The 15,299-nt window shown below is 52.9% G+C and overlaps 1 protein-coding gene across 1 annotated transcript in view; it reads left to right on the forward strand.

Moving 5' to 3' along the window:
* Positions 1 to 13,660, forward strand: part of PDIA4 (protein disulfide isomerase family A, member 4) — a 33,601-nt gene extending 19,941 nt beyond the window's left edge. The window contains exons 4-10 of the mRNA XM_011989548.1: positions 1,327 to 1,465; positions 4,005 to 4,210; positions 4,361 to 4,519; positions 8,361 to 8,512; positions 10,623 to 10,779; positions 11,290 to 11,523; positions 12,504 to 13,660. Coding sequence (XP_011844938.1) covers positions 1,327 to 1,465; positions 4,005 to 4,210; positions 4,361 to 4,519; positions 8,361 to 8,512; positions 10,623 to 10,779; positions 11,290 to 11,523; positions 12,504 to 12,919 — 1,463 coding nt within the window. The 3' untranslated portion in view covers positions 12,920 to 13,660. The remainder of the gene's footprint in view (positions 1 to 1,326; positions 1,466 to 4,004; positions 4,211 to 4,360; positions 4,520 to 8,360; positions 8,513 to 10,622; positions 10,780 to 11,289; positions 11,524 to 12,503) is intronic.
* The last annotated feature ends 1,639 nt before the right edge of the window (positions 13,661 to 15,299 follow it).

Raw genomic sequence — 15,299 nt, forward strand, 5'->3', positions numbered from 1 at the left:
GCCCGTCTCAGCCTCCCAAAGTGCTGGGATTACAGGCTTGAGCCACCGCGCCCGGCAACAAATATGTCTTAACCGTATCAGTATATAGGAACTTAATCTAAAACAAGTTGAAAGTTGAGTACTTTTTTTTTTTTTTTTAAGATGGAGTCTTCTTTTGTCCCCCAGGCTGGAGTGTGGAGTGGTGCAATCTTGGCTCACCTCAACCTCCACCTCCAGGGTTCGAGTGGGTTCTCCTGCCTCAGCCTCCTGAGTAGCTGGGGTTACAAGCACGTGCCACCACACAAGGCTAATTTTTGTATTTTTAGTAGAGACAGGGTTTCACCATGTCGGCCAGGCTGGTCTTGAACTCCTGACCACCCATGATCCACCCACCTTGGCCTCCCAAAGTTCTGGGATTACAGGCAAGCCACCACTCCTGGCCTGAAAGTTGAGTACTTCTGTTGTTGCAGAATAAACAGGCATACGTGTTTGGGGGTCTGTGGCCAACATTTGACTGCGAGAGAGACATGGCCGTTTGGAAACTTTAGAGCAGCGTATGCTATGTTTTCATAAACAGGCCTCCTACGTGTTAAGTGCCTCAGGACCCCTGGGTGTGGGCTGAGGGGCAGGGGACAGACGCTTCATGCTGTGAATGCACAGAGGAGGTGCTTGTGCACGTTTCAGTTTGAAGACTGCAGCTTTGCAGGAGTGGTTCTAAATTTGGCTCCTTGGTAGATTCTACAGTAGGGAAAAAGAGTGACAGATTGCAACCACTCGTCCTAAGAACTGCTTGGCACATTTTGGTACGAATTTATTGTTCCACTCCAGCCCTGGAATCCATTTCTGGGGAATGAGGCTTACAGATGGGCATTTATTAAAAGCTTTCTCAGGTAATGCCACTGCATCTTGAGCAATGGGAGCTCCTCTTGTAAATTTTTCCTTTTTTTTTTTTTTTTGCATACATCTTATGATGTATGTAATATAGTAACATTAGATGTGAATGAGATGCCCCAAAATGATATCCATAGGCATATATAATCAAAAGTTTGCATTAAGTTAGTACCATAGCATGATGGTAAAGGAAGTCTCAATTATCAGTAAGTCTTAGGCCTCATCTGGAGAAGTCTGCAGGCTGTGGAAATGCAATGGACAATTGTTGGGAAACAGCGAATCTTCTGACTCCTGGCTGTATCCCCAAAACTGCAGAGATGCAGCCAGGTTTCAGGAAATCAGACACCTCCCGTTCTTGTGGGCCCCGACGCTTGCTTTCTTCCCCATCTTCTGGAGGGAGGTGAAGTGCCTGCCAGTTTGGGCCTTGTGTGCTCAGTCTTACTTGGTTTCTTTCAGAAATTGTTGCCAAGGTCAGAGAAGTCTCCCAGCCCGACTGGACGCCTCCACCAGAAGTCACGCTTGTGTTGACCAAAGAGAACTTTGATGAAGTTGTGAATGATGCAGATATCATTCTGGTGGAGTTTTATGCTCCATGGTAAGGTGGTGTCAGGCCCTTCCCATATTCGGTACCGTGCTGTGCACTAGGTGCGGGGGGGCAGGCGCAGACGGCAGGCCCCTGCCCATGAGGCAGGAACAGCAGAGGAGCAAGGTGGGCACGAGTTGTAGGCCAGGGTTGAGGTCCAGGTGTTCTCTGGAAGAAGCGTGGATATAAAGGAGCCGTTGGGAGTGGATGTGGAAGGAGCTGCCAAGTAGTCCATTCTTGGGTGGGAGAAGGGGCCCAAAGGAAAGAAGATAGCAGAAAGAAAGGTGGTTGGAGTGGGAGCAAGTACAGTGGCTGGTCTGAGCTGCCCAGCTTGGGGAACTGAGGTGGCTGCTCCACGGGGAGGGGAGAGGAGGGACGCACAACCAGGTGCATGGATAAGCTGGGAGCAGTCAATACAGAGCAGATCAGAAGAAAGACGGCTCTCAAGGCAGAGGGGAGCCTAGCTCCAGGAGAGACCATTTGCTTTCCCAGGAGACGGCCCAGGGTACCGTCTGTCTTGATGATTTTGTGGTGGGTCAGCTGTGATTCTGATTCTTGAGCAGTGCTGGTATGTCTGACCATCAGGCCAGCAAGAACTGCCTCAGATGGGTATGTTCTGTAGTGAGTCCTGGAGAGTCAGTAAGCAGAGGAAGCTTTTGGGCCTAGAACCAGCAGGTGGAGGCCATGGCTGATGCACAGGCAGGGGGGCAGGTCACACCTTCTGCACAATGGGCTCAGGTTTGGGACCAGGACACCCTTGTTCCGGGCAATGCCTGGATAAGCCCAAACCCGAGGCCACGGATTCTGCAGGAGAAACCTGGGAGTTGTTGGATGTGCAGATGAAAAATGAAGTCAGGTGGGTGGTTAGAGAAGGAAATGACCTGCGAGAGAAGGAGGGAAGCATCTGGGACACGTGGGGCACCCTCCTAACCCCCCTGCGATGCTGGAGAGACAGACCCTTGTTTTGCTACACATGAAGCCCTGACCGACCTGATGGGTGGGAGGTGTAAGAGGGAGAGTGGCAGCTGCCCGTCTAACTTGCGGGTTGCTTTGTGGCTCGCTCAGGAGCCAGGTTGAGCCGACTGCTGCGCAGCTCACACTTAGCGAGTGTAGTGTGATTTCCCTGATCTGGTTGATGATGCCTCAGAAGATAATTATCCACTTATTCACAAACAGTTTTTTGGTCTTTTGATGTGTTTTTGTGTTTGTGGCAGGAGGTTGTTTTTTTTTTGTTTTGTTTTCTGAGGTTTCTTTTGGGATAAGGCCTTGCTTTGTCACCTGAGCTGGAGTACAGTGGCGCCATCATAGTTCACTACAGCCTTGAACTCCTGGACTCAGTTGTCCTGCCTCAGCCTCCCTAGTAGCTGGGACCACAGGTGTGTGCCACCACGCCTGGCTAATATACAAAATATTTTTAGAGATGAGGTCTCGCTATGTTGCCCCAGCTGGTCTTGAACTCCTGGCCTCAAGCAGCCCTCGCGCCTCATCTTCCGGAAGCACTGGGATTACAGGAGTGAGCCACTGTGCTGGCCAACAAATGGTTTTGAAGTTGCAGAATGCACCCTTTAATTCATTTGGGTGTCCTAAGGACTTGGATAGGATAGTATTTTATCTTAACTCAGGACTGAGAGCCTCCTGAGTGCCAGGCCCCAGCCAGGTGTGGGATGTTGGTTCTTTTTTGAGACGGAGTCTTGCCCTGTTGCTCAGGCTGGAGTGCAGTAGTGCGATCTTGGCTCACTGCAACCTCCGCCTCCTGGGTTCAAGTGATACTCCTATCTCAGCCTCCTGAGTAGCTGGGATTACAGGTGTCCACCACCACGCCCAGCTGACTTCTATATTTTTAGTAGCGATGGGGTTTTGCCATGTTGGCCAGGCTGATCTCGAACTCCTGACTTCAGGTGATCCGCCCGCCTCGGCCTCCCAAAGTGCTGGAATTACAGGAGTGAGCCTCTGTGCCTGGCCAGTTCTTGTGGGCAATGGGCTAGGTGACGCAATACTGACTCCAGGGGACTCTCGCTCATCTCCTCCCTGGGTGGTCTGTGTCAGTGAGAGTTTGTGACGCTCTTTGTTCTCCATGCCCCTGTTCCTGTTACCTGGACCTGCCGACCCTCTCTTCGCCCCACCTCCCGTGGACTCCTGGCTAATTCCTCGCTGTCCCTTGGATCCCAGCTCCACTGCTACTCCTTCTCTGAAGCCATCTGTGACTTACATCTTTGCTGGCCCCCAACTCCCCAGCCAAGAAAGTCCTCTTCCTCAGGACAGTGTTTCTCTTGGCCTTTCCCATGTTTTCCCCTGTGCCGCAGTTACTAACATCCTGTCTGAGTGTGTCCTGTGCGTGTGTGTACGCATGCCCCACCCCCAGTGTGTGAATACCATGGGATGAAGTTTGTGTCTGTCTGGCCGTAGCGCCTGAGGGTCTAGGAGGCATTTGGAGGCTTACTGGGTGTGGCCGCGTTACTAGGGAGCACAGGAGGGGTTTCTGCAGCTCATTTAGCTAGAAAGTGAGTCCACACTAGAATGAGCCCCTGACAAACCCGTTTCCTCTTGGCAGGTGTGGACACTGCAAGAAACTTGCCCCTGAGTATGAGAAGGCCGCCAAGGAGCTCAACAAGCGTTCTCCTCCAATTCCGCTGGCAAAGGTCGATGCCACCGCCGAAACAGACCTGGCCAAGAGGTTTGATGTCTCTGGCTATCCCACCCTGAAAATTTTCCGCAAAGGAAGGCCTTTTGACTACAACGGCCCACGAGAAAAATACGGTATGCCCGCTCCCTTCTCTCCCACCACAGTGGGGAAGGGAAACTCCCTAACAGGAGGCTGCCCTTGAAGGTGCTGGGAGCTGGCAGGCACGGGCCATAGGAGGTGGGCAGTTCTGAGGGCCCCTGCTCAGGTGTGTGCCCTGCTCCCAGGAATCGTTGACTACATGATCGAGCAGTCCGGGCCTCCCTCCAAGGAGATTCTGACCCTGAAGCAGGTCCAGGAGTTCCTGAAGGATGGAGACGATGTCATCATCATCGGGGTCTTCAAGGGAGAGAGTGACCCAGCCTACCAGCAGTACCAGGATGCTGGTGAGTTGTGGCCCTTTGGGCTGAACAAAATGTGTGTGCCCTGGGTGGTCTGCGGTTGGCCTGATTTTTCAGAAAGCTCCTGGGACATCCGTTAGAGGGTGGTTTGATGAGCCATCTCTGGGAATAAGCTTTCCATTTTGGGGTTGGAGATGGGTGCCCTGTGGCCCTCCTGGCCTCAGTGCAGGGGAGGGGCACAGTCAGACCGGTCCCAGCTCCATGTCTGCCTTCCAGAGCCCGAGCCCTTCTGCTGGAGGGAAGGTCTTTGGGCCATAAAGTGCCAGACTCGGAATCAAACCAGCTTTCAAGGCCTGGCTCTTCCAGTTATTATCACTGTGACCACAGGCTTAGCCTGGTGGTCTCTTGCCCAAGGTGGTGGTCTTTTCTGAGAGGTTATTAAATTGAGGTAATGTAGATGAAGTGCTTAGCAACGTGCCTGATAATGCTAAGTGCATAATAAATGCTTGTCTTGCTAGCCTGAGGAGTGAAATGCCCATGAACAGCTGTCAGCAATAGTGTCAGCAATAGTGTTCTGCGGGGGTAGAACCATCCTGAAATCCATCATCTGCCTTGGTCTGGCTCCTGATGCCTGGGGACAGGTATACTCAGGGTCCTTACCATCCTCATCAGTGTTTTCTGAGTGCCACCCTCTCCCCCTCCACCAAAACCAGCTTGGCTAAGTGCTAACCAATTACAATTTTTCAAACGCACAGCTTGCTACTCAGTGCTAATTCTGTGCTGCACAATAACAATTGTGCATACGTCAAATGCAGATTAATGTATAAAACCAGTAGAGCTCAGTTCCCTTCGTCTGTTAATTAGGTGGCCTTGTTATTCACGCCTAACTAGTCAGGAAGAAACTTCCAGAAGGAAACCCCAACCCACCCAGGGTTATGAGCAGCAGGGGAGTCCCTAGCCCCAAGTCTTGATTGTAAGTTGTATGCATTGATGTGCACTCAAATCCCCAGGGAATTTGTTAAAATGCAGGTTCCGGTGCAGTGGGTCCCAGGCGGGCCTGGCACCATATTGCTAGGAGTCAGCGTCTGTGATTTAGCTTGGGCAGGGTTAGGGCTGCAGATGGGGCAAGAGTCACTGGGCCTGCTGTGTCTGCCCGCTTATGAGAGAGAGAGTAGCCCCAGGGACATAAGATGTTCTACAGACAGGTTGGCAGGGCTGGAGCAGTGAGGGGCGGCTGTGGGATGAAAGGGTCTGTGGTCCTGGGGTGGGCAGGAAGTGAAGTTCTTGATGTGGGTCTGTGTCTGCCTGAAGCCAACTGACAACAAATCCCTGGGACACCTAGAGGCTTAGAACAGACACCATCTAGATATTTATTTATTCATTTTGAGACCAGGGTTTGTCTCCAGTTGCCCAGGCTGGACTGCAGTGGTGTGATCTCAGCTCACTGCAGCCTTGACCTCCCTAGGCTCAGGTGATTTTCCCACCTCAGCCTCCCAAGTAGCTGGGACTACCGGTGAGCGCCACCACATCCAGCTAATTTTTTTTTGTAGAGACGAGGTTTTGCCATGCTGCCCAGCTGCTCTGGAACTCCTGGGCTCAAGTGATTCCCTCCTGCCTTGGCCTCCCACAGTGTTGGGATTACAGACATGAACCACAGCACCCAGCCCATGTGGCCTTACTTAGTGGATTTTAATGCCCCTGTTTTACAGAGAAGGACCTGCGGCTGGGAAGGCTAATAACTAACAAGCCTAAAGCTACATAGTTAGTAGGTCACAAAACTATTATCTAAGTCCATGTGACTCTGAAAGCCACAAGCTTATCCAGGCTGCTCCCATCCCCTGCCCTCCCAAAAACATGGTTTACCATCTCAGCCACGTGTGTCCTATAACCCAGTTGGGAGTCACAAACCTCTAGAGCAAGAGCCCTTCAAGGGTGGGGTGACACCCAATGTTTAAATCTCAAAATCAGCCCAGGATGAGTTTGGATGCCTTGGGGAGGAGAATGGGGAGGGACTGAAGGTGCGTTTACCTGTAGGATCTAGGGTAGGGGTTGACACTGTGGCCCACACACCCATTCTGGCCATGGCCTGTCTTTGGAGGTGGCATCTCATTGAAACACTGCTGTGTTCACACCCTGTCTGGCTGCTTTCACACTGCAGCAGCAGAGTTAAGCAGTTGGGACAGACCATGTGGTCCTTAGAGCTGAAACTACTCACTCTAGTCCTTCTCAGAAAGTTTGCCCAGCTCTGTGGAAGGGTACCCTCAGACCGTGGGGTTTCATCATGCATTTTCACAGATTTAAGTAAAAGTATCTTTAGCCAAAGAACTTCATTTGGAGCTCCAGCCCACAAACAGGCAGCCTACCAACTCGAGGAAGGGAGATTAAACCTCCATGAAGGGTGCTGGATGTGAAAACTCAACATAGGGATATAGGACTGTGTGCTGCTCATGTGGGCTCCAGAACATTCCGCCTGCCAAAGAATCCGTGCTGCTTACAGACATCAGTCAACAGCAGCTCCTGGCAAATTAGCTGTTTTTCAGTGAACTTTACCGGCTTTTGTTGTTGTTGTTGTTGTTATTTTTATTTTTATTTTTTTTGAGACAGAGTCTCGCTCTGTCGCCCAGGCTGGAGTGCAGTGGCCGGATCTCAGCTCACAGCAAGCTCCGCCTGCCGGGTTTACGCCATTCTCCTGCCTCAGCCTCCCGAGTAGCTGGGACTACAGGCGCCCGCCACCTCGCCCGGCTAGTTTTTTGTATTTTTTAGTAGAGACGGGGTTTCACCGTATTAGCCAGGATGGTCTCGATCTCCTGACCTCGTGATCCGCCCGTCTCGGCCTCCCAAAGTGCTGGGATTACAGGCTTGAGCCACCGTGCCCGGCCTGTTGTTGTTATTTTATCTTTATAGAGATGGGGTCTCACCATGTTGCCCAGACTGGTCTTAAACTCTTAGGCTTGGCCGAGCACGGTGGCTCATGCCTGTAATCCCAGCAGTTTGGGAGGCCAAGACAGGTGGATCAGTTGAGGTCAGGAGTTCGAGACCAGCCTGGCCAACATGGCGAAACCCTGTCTATACTAAAATTATGTAACAGCCAGGCATGGTGGCATATGACTGTAGTCCCAGCTACTCTGGGGTCTGAGGCAGGAAGGAGAATTGGCTTGAACCTGGGAGATGGAGATTGTGGTGAACTGAAATCACGCCACTTCACTCCATCCTGGGCGACAGAGCAAGACCCCGTCTCAGATGAATAATAAATGAACTAACTCCTGGGCTTAAGCAGTCCTCCTGCCTCAACCTCACAAAGTACTGCGATTACAGGTGTGAGCCATTGTGCCCAGCCAGGGTTTAGACATTATACCTGTACCGAGTTTTTAAAAACAAACCTTTCAAGTGTTCAAGTTATAGGAATCCACACAATTTTTGGTGGTGATTTTTTTTTTCTTTTCTTTTTTCTTTTTCTTTCTTTCTTTCTTTCTTTCTTTTTTTTTTTTTTGAGACAGTCTCACTCTGTCGCCCAGGCTAAAAGTACAGTGGCGTGATCTCGGCTCACTACAACCTCTGCCTCACCTCCCCAGTTCAAGCAATTCTTGTGCCTCAGCCTCCCAAGTAGTTGGGACTACAGGCTTGCATCACCACACCTGGCTAATGTTTGTATTTTTAGTAGAGACAGGGTTTCACCATGTTGGCCAGGCTGGTCTTGAACTGCTAACCTCAAGTGGTCCACCTGCCTGGGCCTCCCAAAGTGTGCTGGAATTACAGGCGTGAGCCACCACGCCCAGCCTACAGTGGTTATTTTCAGAACATTTGCTTTGGCTGATGTGGGTAACGAATTAAAACTCAGACATTTAGGCAATTTTCAGAATTACATCTTACTCTGTTAACGTTTCAGCTAACAACCTGAGAGAAGATTACAAATTTCACCATGCTTTCAGCACAGAAATTGCAAAGTTCTTGAAAGTCTCCCAGGGGCAGTTGGTTGTAATGCAGCCTGAGAAATTCCAGTCCAAGTATGAGCCCCGGAGCCACGTGATGGACGTCCAGGTAAGCAGACCCCTCTACCATGCCAGCCCCGGGCACCCAGCAGGCGTGAGAACTCTGCTTGGAGCCACCTCTGAGGTTTCAAATGTGGAGGTTTCGTTCTCGTCTGCAGTGTCTGGAACTCCTTTTCCAGCCCCTTCTCCCCACCCCACAGGTTTTCTGCAGGCGGCCTGTGGTCTGCGTTTGCCGGAGGGACAGGGCTGGGGCTCCCGCACACCTGGCAGGTCCTGGGGCCTGGCAGAACTGCACTTGGTTTTGCCAGAACAGTTGCTGCCACCCTTCGTCCCTCCTGGCAGTCAATCACCAGTCTCCCTCCAGCGCCTGCTCCACTGAGGGTTTGGCCTGGGCCAGCAGGTGGTGCTCCGTTGAGGCCAAGTCGTGTCTTTTGGGGCTGCTCCGGCTGGGGGCTATAAAGGGACAGCAGCACTTTTCTGTTCACCAGAGGGAGCTGTTGAGCTTGGTGGGTGGATTTTGCCTTTTTTTCCCATTACTGCACCCCTGCACTTCATCCTCCTAGAGTGTGACACTCTTAACCCTAGAGGGGCAGTGGGAGTTCCCAGCCCAAGGGGAACCTGGGGCCAGTTCAGCCTTCTGAGTGCTTTAGAAGGGGCCCTGCACTTCAGTGAGTAGATCTCAGATTTGGAAGGATCCTAGATGTTGAGTTTGAAGCTTTTGTTTAACAGAGATTGGGATGCAGAGAAGTGAGCTCTGTCCCCCACCTTGGACCTCATAGCTCTTGGTGGGAAGCAGAGCTGAGATTGTGGTACAGGGGCCTTTCCAGGTCCTACTGGCCTATAGTGTCAGGACTCTGGCTGTTTGGGCTGTGGGCTCTCAGGGGACCTGGAGAAGGGGGCGTGACAGGACAGGAATCCCAGGGGCCTGCACCAGAACATGGCAGTACCTTGGAGAGAACCACCCTGAATCTTTCTGGTCCCCACGTCCTCTGTCTCCTTCCTCAGTCTTTAGTCCTGTCGCTCCTTCTCAAGGTCTGTGTGTCCATCCCATCTGTTTCTCTGCCAACTTGAAGCTCAGGACAGCTCCTCTTCCCTGGACTCACCGTGGCATCTGTGATCCCTCCCCCCAGCTTCACTTCCTTCCATCCAGAGATAAGATCTGGGGCCCAAAGAGGGGTCCTGATGAGCTTGTGGGGCCATGGATCCTGAGAATCAGACACAGCTCTGTGTGTGAGTGCATGTTCCAGGAAAGGGGTCTGTGACTTTTAGTAGACGCTTCAAGATCTGTGCGGTCTTGTCTGTCAGGCACGTTGCTGCTGCTCCCAGTTCCTCTGGCGTTTCCCTGCTGAGTGAAGTGCATACAGTGCAGTGTCATGGTTAAAGACTCCACAGCCTCCTGCCACTTGGGAGATAGTCGGATTATCTGTGCTTTAGCATGGCCTCCCAGGCCCTCCTTGCCCACCTTTTCAGCACATCCCACCCTCCAGTGTTGTCACGCCAGACCCTCTTTGTGCCTCGTGCCCTGCCTCGGTCTCTGCCGCCTCCTCCCTGGGTGCCTTGTGCTCCCTTCTCACAGCAGGGCCCTCCTGCCCTTCAGTGCCACACAAGGCCCCCTCCCTGAGTGCCCCATCCCCACGGGAGCCCTTGGGCTCACAGGTCCACCCACCACTTGCTGGCTGTATAGCCTCTGGCGGGTAGCTGACCTTGCTGTGCCCACCCCTGGAGGGCGATGTCTGTGAGGGACTCAAGTCCTTGTGAAGTGTGAGCCCTCAGGACACCCTGCGTGAAGATCGCACAAGCTGAAGGTGGAAGGTTCCACACAGCCCAGTCTGTGATAACCCTTCCTGTCCACCAAGAGCCAGGCCTGCCTTGAGTGGTCTCTTTTTGGGGTTAGTGAGCCCACACCCCCAAGGAAAGGGCTAAGGTGTGTGTTTGCCTTTTCCTAAGAAGCCACCTACCGTTCAGTGGAGGGAAGGGAGCCCCAAAAGACAGTAGGGAGTGACTGGGCTGCACTTGAGTGGGGTCAAGCCTCCTGGTGTTTTGCCTCCTGAGACTCATCCCTTCAAAGTTTCCATTCCCCCGAAGTCACTCAAACATTGTACTCAAGAACAATGGCGGAGAGATAGTGGGCCCTCTCACCTGTTCCCTCTTTGAATCAGGGCTCCACCCAGGACTCGGCCATCAAGGACTTCGTGCTGAAGTACGCCCTGCCCCTGGTTGGCCACCGCAAGGCGTCAAACGAGGCTAAGCGCTACACCAGGCGCCCCCTGGTGGTTGTCTACTACAGTGTGGACTTCAGCTTTGATTACAGAGCTGGTGAGGACTGCGGGGCTGGGGGATGGGGGGGACTCATTCTTTCAGGCAAGATGGAGTATTGAGGGAGGTGTGGCTGTATGTACATGGCTCACTCAGAAATCCCAGCCTGGGGCCCTTGCACGTTGGTGGCTCAGGAGTATTTTTTAATTGATGGCTTCCCTTTTAAGCCAGATGGGAGCTTAGATTCAAGTCAAGAACCCTCTTAGAGTTGAGGTAGCTGAGACTTGGAGGAGTTCAGAGGCGCAGAGCTGGGACTAGACCAGCCCCTGACCTCAGGCAGGTGTGGCCGTGCCACCTGGGCACAGGTCTTACGGGCCTGTTGGGCTTACAGCCGTGGCCCCCGGTTACAAGTGGGGCTCTTCCAGAAATGTGTTTCCCTCCAATTGAGGTAAATCCAGAGCTTGAGCAATGTCAGAATATTAGTGACGGGACCTGAAGCCTGACCTCAGAGTCTGAGCTGGGACTTGATCTGTGTTGGCCGCCTGGCTTACGGCCCTTGGTCCCTTTCAGCAACTCAGTTTTGGCGGAGCAAAGTCCTAGAGGTGGCCAAGGACTTCCCTGAGTACACCTTTGCCATTGCGGACGAGGAGGACTATGCTGGGGAGGTGAAGGACCTGGGGCTCAGCGAGAGCGGGGAGGATGTCAACGCCGCCATCCTGGACGAGAGCGGGAAGAAGTTCGCCATGGAGCCGGAGGAGTTTGACTCCGACACCCTCCGCGAGTTTGTCACTGCTTTCAAAAAAGGTGAGCCTGTGGCTGGGGCTGGGGTCTCCCATCAGCTGCTATGCTCCTCATACAGAATGCAGACAGGTCGTGGGGCGTCTGGTGCTCTGGCCACGGGCATGACACCCCCCTAAGTCAGCCAGCAGCCCCCTCTCACCCCCGAGGGACCCTCTGACTTCTCGTCCAGAGAAAGGTCGACTGTGACCCCAAACTCCAAGGCACCAGAACAGCTTAGAAGAAGGAACATTTGCAAGTATGATTATTTTTTCTCGGCAGTTCTCCCAGTGTTTACTTTGAAAGCAAAAGCAAGATTTGGGGTCCATCTCAGGGCTTATCTAGCATCACTCAGCAGCCTTACCACATTTTCGGCACCAATGTGCTAAAATTCCAGACTAAGGCTGGGGTGTGCAGAGGGGGCATCTGAACATGGAGCCCACACAAGGCAAAGTCTGGGTGCGCTGAACACCCCTTGTGGCTTCAGAGCCGGACTCGGAGCCTCTTCACCCTCAGCCACCTTGCCGTGCGGCTTTAAATAGAGCCTATTGATCTTGGCTAAGCACATGGCCCCAGGTCCCCAGCGCCAGCCACGTTATGGGCAGACCGTGCTGGTCCGATGTCTGTGGGTTGTCCTGGCACTTCTCCACCATGGCTCCTGGGCCCTCAGCGGCAGTGCTCACAGGAACCCTCTGCCTGGGCAGCGACTCTTGTGGTGGTCTCCCCGACAGGACCCAATGGCCCATTAGGCCTGGGCTGGAGCCACCTGCAGCCTCTCTGGCCTTTGCAGGGACAGAGAGAGTAGAGGAGTAGAGAGTAGAACGTAGTGGCTCACCAGAGAAATAAACTGCCCATTGGGGGATGGGGCATTTGGAGACGAGGCTCTTGCTGTGTGACTGGCCCCTCTGGTGGCCACACCAGCCTCACTTCATGGTCCAGAGAGAGCCCCCAGAATCTTTGGCCTTTTCAGCACTGATGCCCCCTCCCCGCCTTGCTTTCCTTGTCAGGAAAACTGAAGCCAGTCATCAAATCCCAGCCAGTGCCCAAGAACAACAAGGGACCCGTCAAGGTGGTTGTGGGAAAGACTTTCGACTCCATTGTGATGGACCCCAAGAAGGATGTCCTCATCGAATTCTACGCGCCATGGTGCGGGCATTGCAAGCAGCTGGAGCCCGTGTACAGCAGCCTGGCCAAGAAGTACAAAGGCCAGAAGGGCCTGGTCATTGCCAAGATGGACGCCACTGCCAACGACGTCCCCAGCGACCGCTATAAGGTGGAGGGCTTCCCCACCATCTACTTTGCCCCCAGTGGGGACAAAAAGAACCCAGTTAAATTTGAGGGTGGAGACAGAGATCTGGAGCATTTGAGCAAGTTTATAGAAGAACATGCCACAAAACTGAGCAGGACCAAGGAAGAGCTTTGAAGGCCTGAGGTCTGCGGAGGGTGGGAGGAAGCAGAGGCCCTGCGTGGCCCGTGGTCAGGGCGCCCACGCTGAGGCTGGCAACAAACAGCAGTATGTCGGATTCCTTTTTTTTTTTTTTAATTTTTTATACTTTGGTATTTCACCTCATGCTCTGAATACTGAATAACCATGAATGACTGAATAGTTTAGTCCAGATTTTTATAGAGGATACATCTATTTTTATCATTATTTGGGGTTTGAAATTTTTTTTTACACCTTCTAATTCTTTATTTCTCAAAGCAGATAATTCTGTGTGAAAATGTTTTCTTTTTTAATTTAAGGTTTAAAATTCCTTTGTCAAATCATGTTGATTTTGCTCTTTGCTTTTTCGTTGTCTGAGAAATGGTCCGTGTAGGAGATTGGACTTCTGGTATGTGTTTCTGATTGCTTCCTGTTTCGGCACAAAGTGAGAGCTGCCACTGAGTGACCCTGCCAGGGGTGCCATTTCAGGCTGGGCATCGCCAGGCGGCCTTCCTGCAAACCAAGGGCCGGGGGCAAAGGGGCATAGTCCAGGGTCCCCCAGGGTGGGCTCAGCTCCAGGGAGAGGCCCCCCCATGTGGCAGCCTCACCTCTTGAGAGCCCCAGTGCCGGAGCAGAAAGGACCCCAGACCCAAACGCAGATACTGTGGGGTGTTGGAAAGGATAGAGTAGTCTGTCGCATTGGAATAAAACATGATTAAAAATGAACATTAAGAACCACGTAAGAAAACATCTGGTCTGTGCTGGGAGCCTCGGGGTGGGGCACGAGCGGGGTGTAGCTAAAGCTGTGCAGAGGCCTGGCAGGTAGCCCCCCCATCCTGCCGGACACAGGTGGCTCTGGATCGTCCTGACCTAGGCTGAGGGGCTTCAGAGGTCTCCCCTGAGCACTTCTGCTGGGGTGGGTGCTCCTCTGGACTGACCCTTGTGTAGAGGTGGTTCTGTGCCATAAGGGTTCCAGGGCATTTGAGTGAGACCTGAGCTTCATTTCATCGCGGAGGCTTGTTCGAGATGAGCCATCGCCGTCCTCACCCCACGCCTCCCCTGTCACTCAGCTGCTCCTAATTTTAGCTGAAAAGTGGCAAGGGTGAAAATCCTTGTGCTGATGGCAGCTTTTGCAGCAATGACGAGTGTGTGTTGCTGAGGTTGGCAGGGGCAGGAAGCGTTGGGTCTCCCAGGAAGGGGCAGCCTTGGTGAACTTACTCAATTATCTGCTGTAAAGTTAAGCCTGGCCAGGGCAGGCTGGGAGTTGTGGATGCGCCATGCTCTGCAAGTCCTCAGAGTTCTCTGTGTGATGAGAAGTCTCTGCACACAGACCCCCCCGCCCCCACCCCCGTGACCTCCCTCACATCAGGAGAACAGGTGGCCCTCAGTCCTGGGATGGGCTCACTCTTCAAGGCCCTTCCCTCAACACTGACAAAAAGCTTGGAGTAGTGACCCGGGGTAGGGCAGCGGGTAAGGCTGTTTCCTGAGGCAGAAGTCCCATTTATTCAGCGCTGTACCGTGAGAACAAAGGGGTTCCTGTCCTGGTAGGGCTCCCGTGGGTTCAAAGGGCCCTGAGAAAGACAGCCCCTCTCTGGGGAGGAGCAGCAGCGTGGCCTCCCTTCTGTGTAGGTGTTAGGGAAGCCCTGCTCTGAAGTGACATCTACGCCAAGACCCTCAGGAGGAGTTGGCTTGAGCCGGGCAAAGTATAGGAGTGTCCAGGGACCTGCAGCTTTGGTATCACTGGCATGTTTGTCAGAAATGCAGAGTCTTAGGCTGGGCCCCGGTCCTACTGAATTACTCTGTGTTTAAGAAGAATGCCAGGAGGGTCAGGCATATTGAAGTCTGGGAAATACCAGGAGTAAATGTTCCAGGCTTGGGGCCAGCATGTGCAAAGGCCCTGAGGCAGAAATCAAAATGTTTTCTCTTTGGAAATACAGCCTGGAAGTCAGGTAGCCCAAGAGTGTCTTAACTGAGTCAATTCCCTCTATATTGCCTGCAAAAGGCAGGACCTCGGAAGGAATTTACCCTGGACCTGTGGGGGACCTCAGAAAGGAGACGGCAAGTAGGTTGATGACAGCCCAGCATGATCGGTGCCACGATGAAGGTATGTACGGGGCCATGGGAACCCAAGAGGGGACACTGTCCCTGGTGCAGACCTGGAGCTGGGAGGAGGAGGAGGCGGCGAACTTCCCTCCTTCCCCCTCACCAGCGGTGCGGAGTGCTGTGCAAGGTGGCTGGGTTGCTGAGGTTAGGAGAGGCAGGGCCAGGTGGGGGGCCTGCATTCAGGAGCTTGAGCTTTATCTTAGTTTACAGGAAACCGTTGATAGTTTTAAGCAGGGAGGTGATGTGATGAGATTGAGATTGGTAACAAGTAATAGTT

The sequence above is a fragment of the Mandrillus leucophaeus genome, unplaced genomic scaffold (genome assembly GCF_000951045.1).
Source record: "Mandrillus leucophaeus isolate KB7577 unplaced genomic scaffold, Mleu.le_1.0 Scaffold357, whole genome shotgun sequence".
Classification (NCBI taxonomy): Eukaryota; Metazoa; Chordata; class Mammalia; order Primates; family Cercopithecidae; genus Mandrillus; species Mandrillus leucophaeus.